At 42.3% G+C, this 19,712-nt stretch overlaps 3 protein-coding genes across 27 annotated transcripts; 1 reads left to right on the forward strand and 2 right to left on the reverse strand.

Moving 5' to 3' along the window:
- Window positions 1-210: 210 nt before the first annotated feature.
- LOC103993877 (protein NLP3) lies at window positions 211-11,512 on the reverse strand. Of its 25 annotated transcripts, none has more exons than XM_065119824.1 (11): window positions 11,139-11,512; window positions 10,447-11,009; window positions 9,056-9,103; window positions 8,020-8,962; window positions 6,702-7,756; window positions 6,375-6,548; window positions 4,900-4,964; window positions 4,470-4,530; window positions 2,031-2,125; window positions 1,344-1,772; window positions 211-1,264 (listed from the first exon to the last, which is right to left on the reverse strand). In XM_065119824.1, exons 1-6 carry the CDS (start codon window positions 11,491-11,493, stop codon window positions 6,462-6,464), a joined length of 3,051 nt encoding a protein of 1,016 aa, XP_064975896.1. In that variant the 5' UTR covers window positions 11,494-11,512; the 3' UTR covers window positions 211-1,264; window positions 1,344-1,772; window positions 2,031-2,125; window positions 4,470-4,530; window positions 4,900-4,964; window positions 6,375-6,461. The 25 variants fall into 25 exon arrangements, with proteins under 25 accessions (XP_064975896.1, XP_064975889.1, XP_064975895.1 ...); XM_065119817.1 differs by having other exon boundaries at window positions 4,470-4,644; XM_065119823.1 differs by having other exon boundaries at window positions 6,358-6,548.
- Window positions 11,513-15,470: 3,958 nt separating this feature from the next.
- LOC103993876 (cytosolic sulfotransferase 12) lies at window positions 15,471-16,836 on the forward strand. The gene has a single exon (XM_009414092.3). It carries the CDS (start codon window positions 15,671-15,673, stop codon window positions 16,664-16,666), a length of 996 nt encoding a protein of 331 aa, XP_009412367.2. The 5' UTR covers window positions 15,471-15,670; the 3' UTR covers window positions 16,667-16,836.
- Window positions 16,837-17,842: 1,006 nt separating this feature from the next.
- LOC103993875 (uncharacterized) lies at window positions 17,843-19,351 on the reverse strand. Its single transcript, XM_009414091.3, has 3 exons — window positions 18,935-19,351; window positions 18,776-18,861; window positions 17,843-18,295 (listed from the first exon to the last, which is right to left on the reverse strand). The coding sequence occupies exons 1-3, from the start codon at window positions 19,245-19,247 to the stop codon at window positions 18,011-18,013; spliced, it is 684 nt and encodes a 227-aa protein (XP_009412366.2). The 5' UTR covers window positions 19,248-19,351; the 3' UTR covers window positions 17,843-18,010.
- Window positions 19,352-19,712: the final 361 nt, after the last annotated feature.

Genomic DNA, 19,712 nt, shown 5'->3' on the forward strand with positions numbered 1-19,712 from the left:
TTCGCCTCTCTCTCTCTCCGAGCATATTGACAAGAAATGCAGGAGGGACCTTATAGACATGGAGATGAATGCTGTGAGTATCTCCTCCACTGAACCCATAAATCACATCCGCAGACCAAAAATTTTGAATCTAGATTTAGGCATCTGAATTTTATTTGACATTACAAAAGATCTGAGCAACTATAACATTAACAAACTTTGAGGGGCAGATGCACAGGCAAAATTTCCATTTACTTCCCATCAGAATTTCCACATTTTAAACAGTGAATTACTGTATGCATAAAGAATACATCTTCTTTTTAGATCTATCCTGACCTTTTATATGGCCAAAAGGGAAAATCCACATCATTACCATTCAACTCAATAATCCACCTTGGACTTTATTCGGTCGGCTCTGATAGGGGAGGTTGCTCTGATGATCCTTGCTATGATTTTGATCATCCTGCATTCCCTTGATTCCTTCGATGAACTCTTCCAATAGCAGTTGCAGGAGGTGATCCAGTTCTAGGAGTTGGCTGCCCATGGTGAGAAGAGGCGAATATGAACTCAAGGTCGGTTGTTTTAGTAGTATGACCACTGGAGATGAAGTGACTTGTACTTGAGTCCGAGACTGATTCTCCAGCGACTGATGCATATGCAGGATTCAACTGACCAAAAGATTGGCTATTCATGGGCACACCAGTCTGTTCATTGTGGCTTCGATTGCCCAGTAGAAGATTCTATGCTGCTCATGCTGGATCCTGATATATCATGACTCTGTGTTGGTACAGTTACAGACGCTAAATTGCTTGCAGAATTGCTTGGCTTTGGTGGCCAATTGGCAAAAGGATCCAGATCGTCGAAAGCACTATTGAAAATCGCTGTGGGGTTCTGCTTCTCATTAACGCTCAACTGTGCACCAAACCCAGAATACGAATTTGAAGGAGGCCATTCAATGTCAACAGGAGTGCACGCCATGGAGGTTTGGTGGATAGGCACAGCCATAAGAGACTGCAAGGGAATAGCAGGGTCAGGTGCTGACTGCAGAATCGGAAATGATTGTTCAGGCTGATGGCTGAACTCCGTAGGAAGTGAAGCATTGGTAGTCTTCTTATCTGTTGGACCCCAGTCTTCACCGCATGAGGGCCTGCTCTTTGTCAATGAGTTTTGTGCACTAGATTTTGGTAATGGTTCAGAACGAAGCTCATTGGCTAACGCAGATGACACTTTGACTTGTGAGGCACCAGAATCAGACATGGTCGCACCACGTTTCTCTTCTATCTTACTGCAAATACAAGATAAATATAACTCAATTGCTTCTAATAATTATATTAAAGAAAAAGATGCAGATGTATTTACAATACCTTATGATATCCTTAATGAAGAGTACGTACTAAGTGAATTGCTGAACATTCAATTGCTGGGCAGTACGCAGTGGGAAAAGTAGGGAAAGCACGTGCTCAATGGCAAATTCTGTGCCATGCTGAATACTAAAAAGCCGAGAATTGTGAAGCTTGGAAAAGATGGCACATCTAACGTGTGATGTAAATGGAATGCGGTAACCATTCAATGTCAGCTGCAATAAGCTTAACAGAGAATAGTATCTAGGAGATAAATGCAGCTTTGCATACCTGTTTATAAATACAATTTGCCACTCCCAGTGTGCACATGAGGGTGGGTGTCGAGTGGTCGATAGCGGTACAACGTTGAAGTGCTAGCAAGATGTCCAAAATCGCAAGTTTATCGAGTGCTGAAACCAATTCCCCTAAGCAATGCAGAGCATTTACTCTCATCTGTTGATTAAACAATGAGAAAAATATGAATACCCAACAAAACCAAAATGAGCATGTTCTGTACTTCCAGTCGCACAGATCTGAATTTCATAATAATGGTGACAAAACCAGAAGAAGTCTGAGACTGCAAGGATTTAGAAAACAGAACACCATGCTGTATGTAATGACAGAACTTTTGTGCTAAACATAATAAAGGTACTACTTTACAAGGTATGCTTCCAGGAAAGAGAACTAGGAGCCTGAAAAACCTCTACTTACCGCAGCAACTGTAGTCTTCAGAGCCAACCCATGAACACGGAGTACCATGGCTTGATTCACTAGCTACAAAAGAGACTTTAGTGAATCGGTGTTACCTGTTGCAATAGAAGTTGAAAATGGAGAATAATCAGGATAAGATATCCACCGAACAACATGGTAACTGATTTAAATAAAGGTATAAGGCAACTTAAGTGTCAATAAATCCATTCACTAGGAAATAAAATAGAATAATTAAAGCACATCTAGTCATATATCTAATAAACTTGATTTGTATTGGTATCAGTCAAGACTGATCCAATTTAAGATTGGTTTTTTTCAATTTTGTCATGAAATTGTCTGGAATCGGCTAGAATTGATCAAACTCTATCAGGTATTTAACTGTCAACTTCAAAAGAGAAAGAAGTGGAAAGGAGCAGGAGGTCAATGGCTACTGCAAGTAACAGATACACAGGAAGGAGAATAAAATGGGAAACTGAGAAAAGACAAAAAAAAGTGTGATAGGCTTGGGCAATCGTGGGTTGGAAGAATTCTCAAAGATGGATGGCCTATAGGATCACCACATGAGGTACCAACAGGAACTTTTCAGTGCGATTAAGGGATGAAAGATTTGACATTCGTGAACACACAATCACATACAGAGGCCCTACAGACTATGGATTCCCCACTTACGTGATGGCTGAGGTAATAATAGCAATCAGCATTATCAGAAAGAAACAATGCTGTTGAGCCAGGTCCACGATCAATGGGCACAAGACACACAAAAAGGAAAAAGAAGGAAGCAGTTGATAGAGTTCGATTCAAAGTTGATGAAATAAAATGGGGAAGGGGAGGTTTAAAAGATCTATACCACAATGTGTGGATGTTTATTAAAGAACTAGTCAGATCAAGTCCAGCTGCTCAACCTTTACACATGAACTTGAACCCTAAGTTTGAACAGAGATGATTTTTAAACTCCAGGACAATATGAGTTGGCATAAACATACCCGAGCTTGTCCAAGTTTGAATTAGGGCTTATATGCCTGAGCGGTAGCTCAAAAAGGTAGCAGTTCTGAAATCTAACAAGAATTGTAAAGATTGCAACATTTTGTTTATCTTTTTGTTTGTAATTCATTTATCTATGCTTAAGAAATTATAAAAGGATATATGCATATAGGAGTATTTACCAAACAACGGTCAATATTCAACACCTTCATATAGAACTCAGAAGATCATGCACATGTTATTCATGCATGCAAAATATTATGATCCCGAAATGCATGTTGAGTTGCCTTGCCAAGGGAACAGTTCTCCGCAAAACCTCTTCTTGTATTCGAGGAACAGAGTCATCATAAGCTCGAACAAACAAAGGAAGAACATAGGATATCAAGTCATCTTGGCTTGCCTAAAAGAAGTAGATCCGACAAGAGGGAATACATGACAGAAATATATGAAAATAAAAAGAATACTTAGCGTGCACAAGAAGATAGCATAACTACCGAAGCCCATTTCTGAAAACCAGCAACTGACCAGCACAGTCTATTTAAATCTACATGTCTAAATGAAATTAAAAGACATAAGAACAATCTAAAATGTCCATTGTCTATAAATATAATCTGATTACTAATACGCATTATTTATTAAGAGAATGGCTCATGAACCAGAATCTGTAGGAACTTGCACCGAAAGAACATTGCTTGTTTAAGCTTAGCAATCTTAGTACAACAGTTCCCCTCGTCTTATATTGCTAAACCTGCCTAGTTCAGGCCAGTAGTTTTCAAGGTCAAAGTGACATCATTAGTGGGTCACACAACTTTGTCAAATCTTAGACTTGTTTGAATTTTCATTATGCTTTATAGAGGATCATTCAACTTCTGCCAAATATTGCATGGACCGTTGTCTATATTTTATTAATGCTCTACATTAGAACCCACAACTTTGTCAAACCTCAAATGAAGGCTTATGTTGCATTAGTTCCTCAGAGCTAACTTGATACGATATTGTTTGAGAAATGCTTGGACAATGATTTAATTGGCTGGGCTAATATAGACTTAATATTACATGTTTTCTTTACCGTTTGTCACGACCCCCCTTGATAGAGTACTAACCCACTAACTTGAATGGTCGAAAACCACATGGCTCAAAATGTTTAATCACGAGTTAATGATAGTTGGTAGTTATATCCTTATAAACTAGCTAAATATTCCTCCCACATCGAATATGGCACTAAATTAGGGTGTCACATAAGCAATAACAGCCAACTTCTTCAATGTGAAAACTAACTGAAAGTTGACATGTAAAAAATCTTGCAAACAAAAGGTAATATCCAAGAAGGGAATTATAGATAAACCAATTTTTAGTTATATACTGATAATTTAAAGTAAATTAGTTTCTCGTCTATAAAATAGTACCAATGTGACAAACATGACTAATATCCAACTAAAATTTAGACATAACAATAACCTGTATCTTCCTCAGCTACAACTAGCCCAACTCGAAAGGCAACAAGAAATGTCAAACCAACCTACAAGAAGGGAAACCAGTAAGTGCCACCTCAGTCTTAAGACATACTTACCAAAGTTTAGTCGAGGTAGATTTTGCATGTATCCTCAATATCAATTATTAAAGGTCTTAGTAACTGCAACAAAAAGAAGAGAAAGCAAAGGGATTACAAGAGATGAGCAAACCTGTTGAGGTTCTTTAAGTTCTACTAGAATATTAATTCATGGACTTATATAAACAGCACAACTAGAGAAACTATCTTTAAGGGCGTATTTGCCAGCTCCAATCTGTTCTCTTATTTTATTTTGCCTTTTTCACTTTGTTATTTGGTTGCTTAAGCATATCAATAAAAGTAATAATATAGGTAGCACACAGGGAGTACAAGGCTCACCTATCGAGTACCCTTTTCAACCATAGATCAGAAATCGATCTGCACCACAAGTAGTGAGAACAATCCTGCAGTTATCTTGCCAGATGTACAAAATCACATACCTCCATAAACAGAAAAAAAAAAAGAATAATTTTATCCAAAGAAAAACCCTAAGGATGCTGAGTACAACAAGTTTAGGAAACTAAAGCACAAACCATGAAGGGGGGAGATAATCTCCTACTGTGATGCAGCAAGATAAAAGTAAGAGATTCACATAGACATTGAGATCTCCATCGGTAACAACCTTCTCAATCAGAATTCTGAAACTAAATCTAATTCTACCCTTTTATGTAGATTTCAGAATAAACGCTAACGCCATATAACTCAAAACCAGAAGTAAAAAAAAAAAAAAGTGTAAATCAAGAAAATGGGGGTAAAAAGCAGCAGCTAGTCGACTTAGTTTTTGATCGGAAGGCAACAACCTCAACCTTGGGAGTAAAACGAAAAAAATTGCAGATCCTTGATCGGAGAATATTGCTTCAGCCCTGGGGATAAAAAGAAGCAGCTGGTCCACTTGATTCTTGATCAGACGGCAATGCCGCCATCCTTGGGTGTACAATGTATCGTTCGAGGGCTACAAAAATTAGGGCTGGTGAATTGGAGGCGGAGGAGGAGAGGGGAAGAAGGGAGGCGGTCGCTGACAAGGAAGGCTCTCGGCTTCTTGCAATTCTCGAGGGGTGGGGTGGGACACCGGCGTAGGATGATTCGCGGAGTCGCAAGCAGCGTTTCTGATGGGTATCATTTGAGGACCACAATAAGTATCTCCGGCTTTGGCATTAAGCAACCATGTTATTGTCGAGTTTTGCCTGACTCAGAGAAATTAACATACCAACATGAATGAACAACATGTGCTCAGAGATACATTTTTATTTATTTATCTTTAAAAAATATTTTTTATATGATTATATTTTTTATTTATTATATATTTGGGTCATATATTTTTTTATAAGATTACATATATCATTGATTTATTTTGTTTTTTACTACTATTAATTTAAATAAAAAATATATATTTATTTTTAAATGAAATATTAAAACTATTTAAAATGATAAATTCATCAAAAAATATTCAATAGACTTTTGAAATATAATTTTATCAAATAATATTTGTATCAATACACATTTAAAATATAATTTCCATCCATCATTTATCAAATATTCAGAGCATTTCATGACTATACATTCACTCAAACTTGACATTAAAAATACAAATATGTTCTTAATGGGAGACTCAGTACAGTAATTTATGCCAATAGCAACAAACGAAATCATCCTGGACAATTAAAATTAATCCTAGATGTCCTTGATATTTCACATGTAGCACCACCAAAAACTCATAAAGAATGCTATTCTACTTTGTACAAAAGATAACAAATCATTATATAGCAACGAAGAATTAAATTTATAGTTATATTCTACCTCAGAACAAAACTTGCCTTCTGAATCCATAGTACTTTACTGTCTTCCAGAGTTATCGAACACAACTTCATTACAGTTGTACATTTCCCAGTCAGTAGGTAGTGCTAACGATGCCATTTTATATCCTGGTCTGGTCCATCATATACAGATTGCTGTGACTTGTTTCTTCCTTTTCTTTTCACTCGTGGTTCCTGCACAGATGCTGGTGCCATTTTAGAGAATCTGCAATCAAGCCTGCAACTTATAAAATGTTCAAAACAAAACAGAAAAAAGAGATTTTATGCCAAAACATCACCGCTTCCCTACATTTGTAAGATGATCTCTGAAATGTATGTTTAACCTACGTTGAACTGTCTGGTGACATAATTGTGATAATCAACCTCTGAACTCTCGCAAGAGCTTCCAAGATTGGTCACTGAATCATGCACAGATAGCCTGATTATATGAGCTCCAGAAGATCTCGAAACATCTAAGCATTCCTCCAAATCCCAGTCACAGGTCAACATGACCCACTCATGATCATCATCAAGATACTTGATATCAAAAGTGCCAACTTCCAACTTCAACTTCTTTGAAATTTCATCCTTCAAAGCCAAGATACCAGCATTGTGTGGCAATCGAAATCTAATTATATCTTCTTTGTAACTTGCCTTGATTGTCAGTGCCTTAGTTTCTTGTGACACCCAAGGTTGTGAGGTATCACGAGTTAGAATCATGGCAGGTTCATCCCGGGAACCCACCCCTGCAAAAGTACAATTAATTTTCAAATCTTTTGAGCTTCCAGAATCTTTTATTAGCACTCCAACTGGTAGTTGGGGCTTCGAATTGACAGCAATAGGTAGTGAGTTTTCATTCGGCAGACTCCAATAGCAAGCATTTTGTAATGTGAGTTTTGAGGAACAATTGGTGCCTTGTGCCTGATTTAAGTCCGACAATGCTGGCTGGCTACTCACAAAGAAATTATTAACTGGACTTCCCTGGCATGAACCTTGGGAAGTAGGGGCATCCATGCTTCCTTCTGAAGAGCTTCCTGTTGAGCGACGAGAATCCTTGACAGGGTTAAGCTGAGGATCGACTTGTTCTTTAACATGTACCCGAGGAGAAACAGATTGCTCCAGTTTATCTTCTCTATCACAGGGTTTCTCGGGAGAAAATTCACTCCTCTTAACACCATCTTGTAAGTCCTTCAAACTATCCAAATCAACAGGCCATGGAACAGAATCAACAGCAACCGGAAGTGGACAAGATAGAGAGGTCAAATCCAAAGACCCAGCACCTTGGACCGACTCGATCACATGCTTCAGCTTGGAAAGTGACCGGTTAACCTTATTAATTTTCCGAGATGGCCATCTGGAAATTCCATGATGCCGACAGATGCGCTTCATGGTTGTCGGACAAACTGTGAAAAATGAAAAACCATATGGTTATGGTCGAAGAAGAGCACGGAGGTACTGATTCAAAGCACACTTTCCAGTGGTTGCAAACAGTAACAGAACAGCTAGGCCCAAACGATATTAGTCATAGATATAACCAAGAAACCGTAAGACTACTACTTCTGCTACTATAAAACCATATATATTTCCTGCATGCAGAAGGAAAATAAAACCAAAAATGGACATGCACAAAAAAGATTTCATATGCATCACAAGCATGGAAACATACCTCCCAGACTCTTTGCAGCATCTTTAAGATTCCCAGAGAAGTATTGCTGAAGTAACTCTAAACTAATCGTCTTCTCTGGTTTGCCTCTCCGCTTTGCAGGTATATAGCTGGTTTTGTTGTCCAATGCAGTTGAGTCTAAAAGTTTGTTACCATTCTTTTTGACATTTGAATCTGTAGCCAAATGCTGCCCATGCAAATCAGGAGTTGCATTTTCCTCATTTAGTGAGTCATCATTGTCTACAGGTTCATCAATATTAGCTTCAGAAGGTATATGGACATGAGTGTCACCACGTGGACTATATATGAGTCTAGGTCGCAATTCATAGCTACCATCCGCAATTAAGTCAACTTCAGGAGACTTTCCTCCTTGAAACTTAACCTCAGTTATGAATTTTAGATTCTGAAAACACTGTTTCAACAAACCTGAAATGGAATTCAACAAATCCTGTTGCTCACCAGGGCTTTTACAATCAGCCGGAAGGAAGAACTCCAATATGTAATCGTCATCGCCCAAATGGTTACTTCGTAAGCATATGGCAAGACATCCAGCTAAACCAAACATCCGTGCGTAATGTACAAGAGGATACTCACTTTTACAATACTTGGTAATATCTTTAGAAAAACATGGCCTACGTTGTGCAAATGTCTTGCCAGCCACTCCTTGTCCCTTCTGCAAATGATGTTCCACACAAGCTTCTCTAAATCCCCACAGGTGAGGGTCAATAATATAAAAGGCAACATCTGTTGTTGACATGCAGACTTGTCCCATGCAACTTCCATCAAATCTTGAACAAATCTTCTTAGGACCACCACCATGTGTCAGAACAGTTTGATGCCTGCATGGAACCCAAGTCTGAGCAAGCGGCAACTTTTTTGCTTCACAGACCAGTGTTAAGATTTCAAGAATTTCGGCTAGAGCTGCTTGGTGTCCATCATTGGCTATCTAGTTTTAATATAAAAATCAACCTCATCAACTCGTGGGAAATTTATAAACAAGAATTTGATTGAATATTATAACAGAGTAAAAATAACTCACCAGAACATTTGGATGGTCCAAAATCTCAGAACTTTTCAGGTTAACAGCCTGCAGAAAGTTGCATGGATTAACAAAATTTATTTGAATGACCTGAGTGACATAACAATAGAACACTGCTCTGCAGCTTAAGCAAGTTCGTAGCCAGAGCTGAACAAGGAGAAAATTGGATACATAAGGGTATCGGCCGCCTAGGCACCTCAGCTACCCCAAGGAGGCAAAAGGCTTAAATAGCAATTTGCTGGAGAAAGAGGTATACACTATTCTGCCAAGAGAAGAGATACATACCCAGAACCTGACTGCATCGAGTATCCCCATGAACTGGCCAAATTACAACGACAGCAGTTCCACAGAGCATCGAATTGCCTTAATCCGACTATTTAAGAACTCTGTCACCAGGTTTTCTTTTGTCTGCCATAATCATGCTTTTACTTTTTGCTACCCCTTTCTTTTTTCCTTTCCCCAACCTATCGTAATTAAGGAAATTTTCTCCTATCTCCAGAATATATATCTATGAACCAAACGAGGCCTTGTATGTCTAGACCACACTAACCTCATATTGGTGGCTACACATTTATTTTTATAACAAATAAACATTTGCCAGTGACATAGAGAGTTATTCAAGGATTAATCTAAGATAACAGTGCAACATAATTATTTTATCTCTTAATTATACTGTATACTATTTTATTGCAAAACATGATACATAAAAATTATAGAGATAGAACAATACAGTAACCCTGGACCAAATTTTTTCCAGTTAGCCACCTAACGGTTTGGGTACCTAGGCTACCAAGCATCAAGGCTGGTTAATCTGGACTATCTGACAAATGTGGAGTACAAATACTAAACTACGAAAGGTCAACTATTAAGAGAGTAAGAAAGTAACTTTGGAAGTTATGGATCAAGCCAAAGGCAGCTCAATGACAATCTTCACAAACACAATGGTTAGATATAAATTTCCTAGCTATCTGTGGCCCACAATATTCAAGACAGTGTGACAAAAGTGACAGAAAGGAACAGTAGTCACTTTGAAATCTTGTTTTCCCTAAATATGCTACATCTCATGACAGTGTGCTAGTTGTAGCTCCTAGGTACCATGGTTTGACATATGAAAGAATCTAGGGTTCCTCATGTAATCAGATTGAAAGTTGGGCTAAACCGTACCACCATCTTCTAAATATTTACTTTCTAGTTTTTTTTTAATAATAAAGTGCATGTAAAATCAAATGGCACGCATCTCATTTGCAAAAATACCTTGTATAATTCTACATGCCCAGTTATACTCATCCTACCATCAACTCCAAGCAAGAAGACTGGACATTTTCACAGAATCTCTGAAAGGAACTGAAGAAAAAGAACAAAAGATAACTGCATAGGAGAAGGAAACATACCTCTAGAGCTTTACAAACTTTATCAACCTCATACGCATAATTGACCTTTTGCGATGTCATGACGACCTCAACTACACCAATGCAGGATTGACCAGATGGTTCAAAAACTGGCAATGCCAGGGTCCCCTGAACATTATAACAGAGAGCATGATTAAGGCGCTGATACTCCTTGCTGCTATAGTATTGCACATTCGGTGTCCATTCTGGCATTCTTCTTGTGAAAACACGGCCAGGGAGACCCAGATCGGCATCACCATCTTCATCAACCGAAAATATGTACATTAGAGACACCGTTCTGTACTGAAGAAGCTTGGTGCTCTCAGGATCTAGAATGAAGGGCTGTCCCAAAGTTGTGAGAACACAACGATCCCCGTTCTTTACAGGCGCCCAAACCTGAACCAGAACATGATGATCTGTTGACTCCTTAAAGTACCGAAGTGCCTGTGTCATCCTCTCCTTGATCACAAAGGAACCATCCGAGAACTCCTCCACTGCTGGAACTTGTAGCTCCATTGCTTTGCTATCAGCCATGTTAGCCTTTGCATTTCTCATGTCATGATTACCTAAGTACCAGCAGTCAATTCCAGTTTCACGCAATCGAAGCTATCAAAAACCCCTAACGAAGCAGGCAAAAAGAAAAGGCGACTCAAATCGAAAGGCAAAGGTCAAATCAAGAGCGGGTGGGATCTCACCCTTCAAAAACCCCGGGTCGTCGGCGAGAGAACTTGAGACGACGGCAGCAGTATCTTCGAAGATCCAAAGCGGCGAAGGCGGAGGAGGGAAGAACAACGGAGAGGAGGACGAGAGGAGGAACGAGGAGGGGAGGCTCGCGACCAAGGGGCTCGGATCGAACGTCCACGGGGAGACGTCGAGGTCGAGGTCCATGAGCGCCGGGGAAGCGGAGGGCCGAGGAGAATGGCATCGGGGTTCCGACATGGGGAGGGAGGTCGGGGGAGTCGACGGTAGAGGGCGGTGATCCCATCTGGGAGAGGGCGGCGGGAAGGTTGGCTTAGTAGAACCAGTGGGCGTCCCACCGAACCAGCGCATGAGGGACAAGTTGGAGGAGGAAAAGTGGGGGCCAGGTTGATCGGACGCGCAGCCACCGTAGGATGAGATCAGGAAACGTGTGGCGCAGGCCCCGTGTGGCGCGTGGCAACGGAAACGTGTGCGTCTGTAAACGGGCACGCGGTCCTACGCAACAGGCTGTCAATGATTTGAGAAATACCATTTCTAACCCAAATCAAGAAAAAGAATTTTATTTATTTATTTGGATTTTTATTGCTCTCCCTTACGTTGACATCGAAATCGACACTAATATTTCCTATTTATTTTATTTCTTATCAAAATTGGTTGTGTACAATATACGGAATTAATCTTCTGGTCATTCGTCGAGATAAAGAGTGGTCGAGGCTTAGTTTCGCTCTACTGCACATCCATTCGTCGAGATAAAGAGTGGTCGAGGATTAGTTTATCCGCTAGTGCACATCGACTCGATTAAGCTTTTCCAAGAAGTGGGGAAGTGATGTGGACACGCACATCATATATTCCAAGAAGGCGTTGACTTTAATTTGTTGTGCTGATCCATATATATATATATATATATATATATATATATATATATATATATATATATTACTTGAAAAGTGTCCTTTTATAGTGCCTTTGTTATTTGGGTGTCGTTGATATTAGAGAAAGTTGCTCATCGTGATCCGAGCTTTATCTAGCCCTCGGATTGAGCACCCAAGATGGCTGAAGAAGAGAGGCGAGCAAATACTGTTCAAGCCCTCCAATGCCACCACCACCACTGGGTGTTGGCTAGAGGATCATAGTCTACAATAGCAGTAGGTGTCACCTCTCGAGGCACAAAAGCCCTCGACTTCTTTGGCTCACTCGGATGACCCGTCATCTATCAACATATTCAATGTCTACTCAATTTAGTAGATCTCGTTCTAATAGGAGTTGGCTCAAGGGAAAAGAGGGTGTCATCATTCTCACTTTGAGAGATTTTAGGGGCTAGTAAGTCCTAAGAGGTTCCACAAGAGATAGCTTAGTGGAATCTCCTAGTGGACCCAACCTTCCGTTAGACCCAGCTTTCAAACCCAACCAATAATGAAATGTCATTTGTGTTAAATCTTAAATTTTGATGATGAAACCAAATGATAGTATTTATCTGATCTGCGTTTTGAGTGACGTAGGAAGTTTCGATCAGGAAGAGATAATTAAAGCAGGAAGAATCATGTTGGGCCGGAGTAGAACATATCAGAAAATTATACGTTGAGCCGGAGAATTGGTCGATATATCGACAGAATGCTTCGGGCTATGGGATTGGGCATTGGCCAAGAAGAGCGAAAATTACGTTAAGAAAATTGGAGTTGTGGAGGTCAACTAGCTAATTGGGCAATAGGCTACAAGAGAGGACGATACGTCGAAAAATCGGACAAAGCATCGATGAACTAATAACATGCCAAAAAATATTTGATTCAAGCTTTATAATAATTATCTAGATCGAAATAGGTTTTAGTAATAATTAGGTTGGAATTATGTTAACTCAATTAGGGGCGAGTTAAGCCCAAGTTTGAACTATATTGAGCGAAGTGAAAGGCCCAAATAGTAATCCAATAGATGAAACCATAGGTAGCACAGTCTTTTAGACTGTGTCAAGCGGTGGTACCACCAGTCTAGATGGTGGTACTGCCCAGACTTGTCTCCGAGACTGTCAGGTGGTGGTATCGCCAGATTGGGCGGTGGTACCGCCCAGTGTTAGTGTTACAAGCGGTGGTACCACCAGCACCCCGAAAATCTAGGATGAGACATTTTTATGCTCCAAGTTTGAATCCACTTGAGGCCTATAAAGACTCCTCTCATCCCCGGTTAACGCACACAAGAATTAAGAGCAAAAAGGTAGAAAAATGCTGTTATAATCATGTGAGAATTTCTCTCTAAGTTCTAAGTGTTAGTGTGGTTTAAGATAGGAGTAACTTGGGGTGTAAATGTTCTCTCTTGAACCTATCGAAAGGAGAATCGAGTGTAAAATGATAGTTGATCTTCGCCTATTGAAAGAAGATCGCTAGTGAATGTTATTAGCCTCGACGGAAGAGGAATCAGGAGTGGATGTAGGTCACGACGATCGAACCACTATAAAACTCGGTTTGCATTTATTTCTTACAATTTATCTTTACTGCAAACTGCCTTATTTACTTTACTTCCTCATTACACTCTTACGAACGATTTCAAGTTATCTTCCGAGATCGGTTTTTATCGAATGAAGTTTTCAAAACTGACATTTTTATCCGCTGCACTAATTAACCCACCCCCCACTTTTAGTGCCGACTCGATCGTAACACTTTGTTGGGTTAAATGAAATCAACGATACAGTGAATCTATAGCTCATGCAAAAGAAGATAAAATAGAGCATGACAAATATGTCGAGAGAGAACTTAGGGGGCAACAAAGTCAATAACCAAAGTAGTATTATCCAACGCTAAAGAAGGGTCGACTTTGGAGCCCACCTCTAACCAAGATTGTATCGAGACCCATCGATCGATCCTCTCCTAATTCGTGATAATGATATTTCCTGAATTATTTAGGAGTCGGATTACCTAATTTTTATCTATCTTATTTTTTTTCCCTTTTAGGTTGGAAATCCTCACTTAACTTTATAATGGGTTTCCAACCATAATGTAAATACTTTTTATTAATAAAAATATTTTTTTTCATAACTTGTCTCATCACAGTGTGTTTTATAGAATTTTTATAAGTCTTTGAACTTAGAAAAACCCCTTCCTAAGGTGCAATATAATCCAAGTTCAAACCCTCTAAAGTCTGGAGTTGATAAGTTCTTGGTAAGACTTCTTCAACAACATAGTATGACCCATCTCAATTCAGCATGAGCTTTCCTCTAATATAAGTCGGATCATTGATTTTTGCCTTCGGCAAGACTACGTCCCTAAACTATGAGATATTGATGTTGAACTCTAAATTGTAGGATTTTGTCATGACCATCTTATATTCACTCAAACTTTATCAATCATATCAAGGTTTGTTTGAAACCCCAAGTCGAACATCTTTTCATCTAAGACTTGGGTTCGAATCGTTGGTAGAATGACTTTGGTTGAAACCATGGCTTCAACCCCATACACAAGGAAGAAGGGAGATTCTCTCGTTGAGGCCTTTAATGTTGTTCGATAGCTCTGTAACACATTTAGGAGTTCATCTATTGAAGTATCTTTGACTTTGACCATCCTTCTCTTCATGTTCCTGCATAAGTTTTTTGGGTTGAAGTCTTGGTTTCTCCTGATATTGAAACACCAATGATCATATCAACCTGATGCTCGATCGGTCCATATGGTCATGAGGACATCTCACGGACCCTAGGTAAGTATCAGTCCAGGCGTCTCCTTCGGATCGACTCTTCGATCTATTGCTGTAGAAAGATTCTTATAGAAACGACAGAGCTTAGATCGACTACTCGTCATTAGTGAGGCTCTCAGAAGTTCTAATGTAACTCGAGAATGTCTCCTTATTGCTCTCTTCCTACAGGTAGGAGAGAGAGGTTGCAGGCTTCATACGCTTAAAGCAAAGGTGTGAGAGTTTCCAGCACCAGCACTGGATTCTCTTCTACAGCACAGTACGGCCACTCGGGGTCACGATCCATGTCCATTCTGCTTCCAGAGTGATGAAAAATCGGCATTGATAAGTATACTAAGATACACATGTGTTTATATGCTTGAACTCGTTGAGTTGGTGAGTGATTGGGTTAAGCCTCCTCAATGAGAATGAAAAGAAGAGTGTGCAGAGCTTGGAAATGTGATGTCTGTGCATGTGAGCTCTGACACCGATGCTAAAAACCATTGTAGATAAACTACCCTTACTGTGAGAGGGCGTGCAGATCTCGGACATGTGATCTCTATGCATCTACTTACACGGTGAGATTTTGTGGCAGGTCTGCTCCCCGGTCAAATCCCCATCACCATGTACGAGCTTTGTCCACATTCGTATGCGGAGGTTAACGAGTGGTCACAGCACGAAGAAGGCAGACAAGGAGAAAGCCAAGACCATGTAATTGGTATCTGTGATCGTTTCAAGAATTTACTCTCGGTTTGAATGCCTTGCTAGTTTTTTTCTTTAGGTGATTGTCTCGACGGAATCCTTTTTTTATGTTTGCCTTGGGAAATCGTTGGGTCGATATTACTGGAGGAATCCATGCTCCTCCTCCCTGTGTGCCATGGCCGCTGGCTCCGTTCCCCTTCTTTCGGAGGATGTAGTACCTCTCCAAGAGTGCAGGGACCTCATCGCATCCCTCCCGGTCGACCACCGCGTCGTCCCCGTGCGGCAGTACCAAGGGTTTTGGTGGCCGGAGAGCACCCTCCCCGGCGTCATCGCCGTCCAACGCCACTTCAAGTCTCGACCCGATGACGTCTTCCTCGCCACCTACCCCAAGTCCGGCACGACCTGGCTGAAGTCTCTCGCCTTCGCCGTCACGACCAGGTCGCAGTACCCGCTATCCGACCACCCCCTCCTCCAGCTCAACCCCCACCAGTGCGTGCAGTCGTTGGAGAGGATGTTCAACCGGGGCCGCAGCTCCGAGATCGACGCCCTGCCCTCCCCTCGCATCCTCGCCACCCACATGCTCCACTCCGTGCTCCCCGACTCCATCGCCGCCTCCGACTGCCGGATCGTGTACCTGTGGCGCGACCCCAAGGACGTGATCGTCTCCGCGTGGCACTTCGGCGAGAAGGTGCTGGGGACCCGGGAGTACCAGGCGGAGTGGCCGGTGGACAAGGTCGCCATGGCGCACTGCGAGGGGATCTCCACCCACGCGACGATCTGGGATCACATCCTCGGGTACTGGAGGGCGCGAATGCACCGTCCGGAGAAGATACTCTTCCTGAGGTACGAAGAGATGTTGGCGGAGCCGGCGGCCAACCTGAAGAGGATGGCCGACTTCCTGGGTTGCCCCTTCTCGCCGGAGGAAGAGAAGGCAGGCATGGTGGAGGAGATCGTCACCCTGTGTAGCTTCGAGAATCTGAGCGGCTTGGCGATAAATAAGCCGTCGAGCGACGTGACCGATGAGGGGACGAAGTTGCAGCTGCTGAACAATGCATCCTTCTTCCGCAGAGGAGAGAGGGGTGACTGGAGGAACCACATGAGCCCGGAGGTAGCTCGGAGGATGGATGAAATGACCATGGAGAAGCTTCAAGGATCAGGGCTGAGCTTTTGATGTAGACGCCAACACCGCAGGAGAAGCTTTAAGGCCCTTTTGGCTGCCGTCTTTTTCTTCTGGTTTTTGCTTCCCTTTGTTATCAGTAATAACGCAACGCAGGCTGTAGGAAGTGTTGCGTGATGTTGTTTCTCATCGCTAGTTTAATTTGCTTTTGTTTTTTGGTTAAAGATCTGTAACTTGCATCTACTCTTCTTTTAATTCTCACCAACGCTTAATTAACCCAATTATTCACCAACTAAACGAGTGTATATATATATATAATTCAACTTCTGCGTATACCATGTTGAGATTAATTAGTATTCTTAGAAATGCCTGTATTCCACGAATCTTGAAGTAGAATGGACATGGATCGCGTGCCTAAGTGGACGTTCCGTGCAGTAGAAGAGAATCCAATCTCCATTAATTGGAAGTCTATAGCAACCAAGTCTACGTTTACAGTGGAGATTCTACAACACCAGGTCGTTCTTGCCTCCAAGATTCATGAAGCGAGGCCTGCGGCGGGGCTCGAGGGCGGCCGGGTCCATGAGCACCGCATCCCATGTGGGAACCTCCATCCTCCTCCGGGGCCGCTGGGCGCAGAGGTACCTGCAGCAGCATGAGAAGAGGCAGAGGAGAACCAGAACCAGGGGCAGTGCCACGGTCAGTCCCAAGCGCCGCCACCAGCGGAGTGCCTCCGATCTGGTCTCCGGCAGAAAGGCGTTGTCGAATTCGCGAGCCACGAGCCGGACGAAATCCTCCAGGAGACGTAGCACGAAACCAAGCTTCTCCTTGATCAGCTCCAGGACGTATTGCTCGAGGTCCAAGGCTTCCCCTGCTTCCTTTGCCTTTAGCTTCCTCATGCTGGCTTCCCTGGCGGCTCTTCGTTCGTATGAAACAGCCAGGTGGAAGGGAGTTAAGGAGATGAAGAAAAGGCACTCCAAAGGCTTGAAGAGAAACCGATACACTGTGGATAGCCTTCTGTTTCAGAAATTGAGCTCGCAGATTTAGCAGGTCAAACCTGGTTCTGAAATATACCATAATCCAATTGAAATATGAAGAGTGAAGCACAGGAGCATTAAAACATATTATATATAATATTTGCACAGTCTTGATATCGGAGTAAACTTATTATAGCTGTGAGAGAGAGAGAGAGAGAGAGAGAGGACCCATTTTTATTCACCAATGTTACTGAGAGTAGATGAAGCAGTCTCTCATGACCAAAAGCATATCATACAAAGGCAACAAGGAATGAACAAATGCTACAGGTTTCATCTTTGAGCTATCGGCACATCACTTAACCCTCGAAAGCAAACATGCAGGTCAAAGCACGAGGCTCATGTTTCACATGTTTCGATTCCAACCTTATGCTAAGAGCCAGAAATCTTTGTGCCGCTTGGTGGTGATCAAGTAGCCGCCGCCTTTCCTGCTCTTCTTCCTCACCGCCAGCGCCATGCATGTGGCGTTCTGGACGCAGTAGTCCACCGTGCTGCCTCCCACCTTATTGCCCGCCCACATCATGATCAAGCGCCACGTCGTCGATCTCTTCCTCTGCCCCATAACGAGGAGGGAGGCTCCCTGTTTGCCTGCCTCTTCCACGATCGTCGGCCCTCGCTCTTTTCCTTCCACCGAACAGAGCTCAACCTGCACCTGAGAACATACTCATATATCAGAATTTGCCCATGGAAGATGGACCAGTAAAAAGGACAAGCAAGAGGCTGATCTCACAATCAACTACTCTTGAATCCAAGGTTATCTTAATAGGGCCCTGAAGGACTTGACATCTCTCTGGTTGTGTGGTCACAAGGGAAATCTTACTACTCTTGATCATGAAGTTCATTTGCTTTGAACTGTCAAAGAACATTCAAGAGTGTTCGAACTAAATAGATTTGGCCATTAATGTCAGTGTATCCTGTTATATGAAGACCAATCAAGGTGAGCAGACAACTGGGGCTTTCGTCCAATGGATGAATCCTTGAAGGATGACCTACTATCACAAGCAATGTCCAACGCCAGTTGTTATCTTCCCTATGTTCTCTTCGGAAGGAAATCTTGCCCAATGTCAACTTTTGGAGAAAGAAAGAATGACAAGTTCATTCAGCTAAAGCATGAACACCTTACAACTTTTACCTCTGTTTTTTTTGCTTGGCAAATACTCTTCATGGCATGGAGAAGCTCGTAACCTTTTGGTTGTCTCTCAGTTTGAACTCTTTCACCTGCCATCACAAAGTTACAGACATGGCCAACGAGCAACAGGACTCGATTACCGATTGCAACACAGAGTCTTACCGTGCCTGGATGGCTTCACGATTTGGACCAGGACGACCGTGTCGTTGCTCTGCACCGAGTGGGATAGCGCCCACAGCAGAGCAGCCTTCGCCTCCGGGCTGGAGTCCACCACGATCATGATCCGCCTCCCCTGTTCCATCTCTTGCTTACCTCCATTGGCCCCGACCTTCTCATCCGCATACCCAAGAGGCGCGCTGAACTTTCTTGTGCTCGGGGAGAGCGGCTTCGATTCGAGCGGCGGAGACCGGACTCTGACACGGGTGGCGACGCGGTTCAAGCAGAAGCTCGGCAGCCTTGTGCCGGTCCTTCCCATCCTTCCAAGTGAACTTTTGCTGCGCGGCTACGGAGGAGGAGGAGGTGGTGGGAGGGGAAGAAAGTGAGCGCAGCACAACTGTCTCTGGCTCCACCTATGACCTCGTCCTTGTGGTGGGTGTCATTTCACATCCCATGCCCCCTCTCTTTTCTCCTCATGCCCGACCTTTGTTTACTGCCATGGGCTCCATCCTCAACGTGGTAGCCATGAAGGTGTTGCTTAACTCGCCACATTTCATACTGAGACCAATCATGAGCATCTTGGCTTACACTCCTCAGAGAAACCACCATGAACAGGTTTGTCCCCGAAGAATGCGCACGTATAAAGGCACCATGACTTATCCGGGGATGGAGAAACCTCAGTGCAGTATCTACCGCAAGACACTTCTTGTACCTCCCCATTCTGTAATGCAGTATGCAGAGAGGACTTTGTTGTCGGCTGCCATGGCAAGAACTCAAGACACTG

The sequence above is a fragment of the Musa acuminata genome, chromosome BXJ2-8 (assembly GCF_036884655.1).
Source record: "Musa acuminata AAA Group cultivar baxijiao chromosome BXJ2-8, Cavendish_Baxijiao_AAA, whole genome shotgun sequence".
Classification (NCBI taxonomy): Eukaryota; Viridiplantae; Streptophyta; class Magnoliopsida; order Zingiberales; family Musaceae; genus Musa; species Musa acuminata.

Bases quoted from the DNA above. Each gene is read 5' to 3' on its own strand.
- LOC103993877 (XM_065119824.1), bottom strand. From the start codon at position 11,493: ATGCGCTGGTTCGGTGGGACGCCCACTGGTTCTACTAAGCCAACCTTC. The intron at 11,010-11,138 runs GTGAGATCCCAC...GCTGGTACTTAG, and splicing joins CGACCCGGGGTTTTTGAAGG to GTAATCATGACATGAGAAAT. The intron at 9,104-10,446 runs GTATGTTTCCTT...AACTTTCTGCAG, and splicing joins AAGTTTGTAAAGCTCTAGAG to GCTGTTAACCTGAAAAGTTC.
- LOC103993876 (XM_009414092.3), top strand. From the start codon at position 15,671: ATGGCCGCTGGCTCCGTTCCCCTTCTTTCGGAGGATGTAGTACCTCTC.
- LOC103993875 (XM_009414091.3), bottom strand. From the start codon at position 19,247: ATGGGAAGGACCGGCACAAGGCTGCCGAGCTTCTGCTTGAACCGCGTC. The intron at 18,862-18,934 runs GTAAGACTCTGT...TTGTGATGGCAG, and splicing joins CGTGAAGCCATCCAGGCACG to GTGAAAGAGTTCAAACTGAG. The intron at 18,296-18,775 runs GTAAAAGTTGTA...GTATGTTCTCAG, and splicing joins GCCAAGCAAAAAAAACAGAG to GTGCAGGTTGAGCTCTGTTC.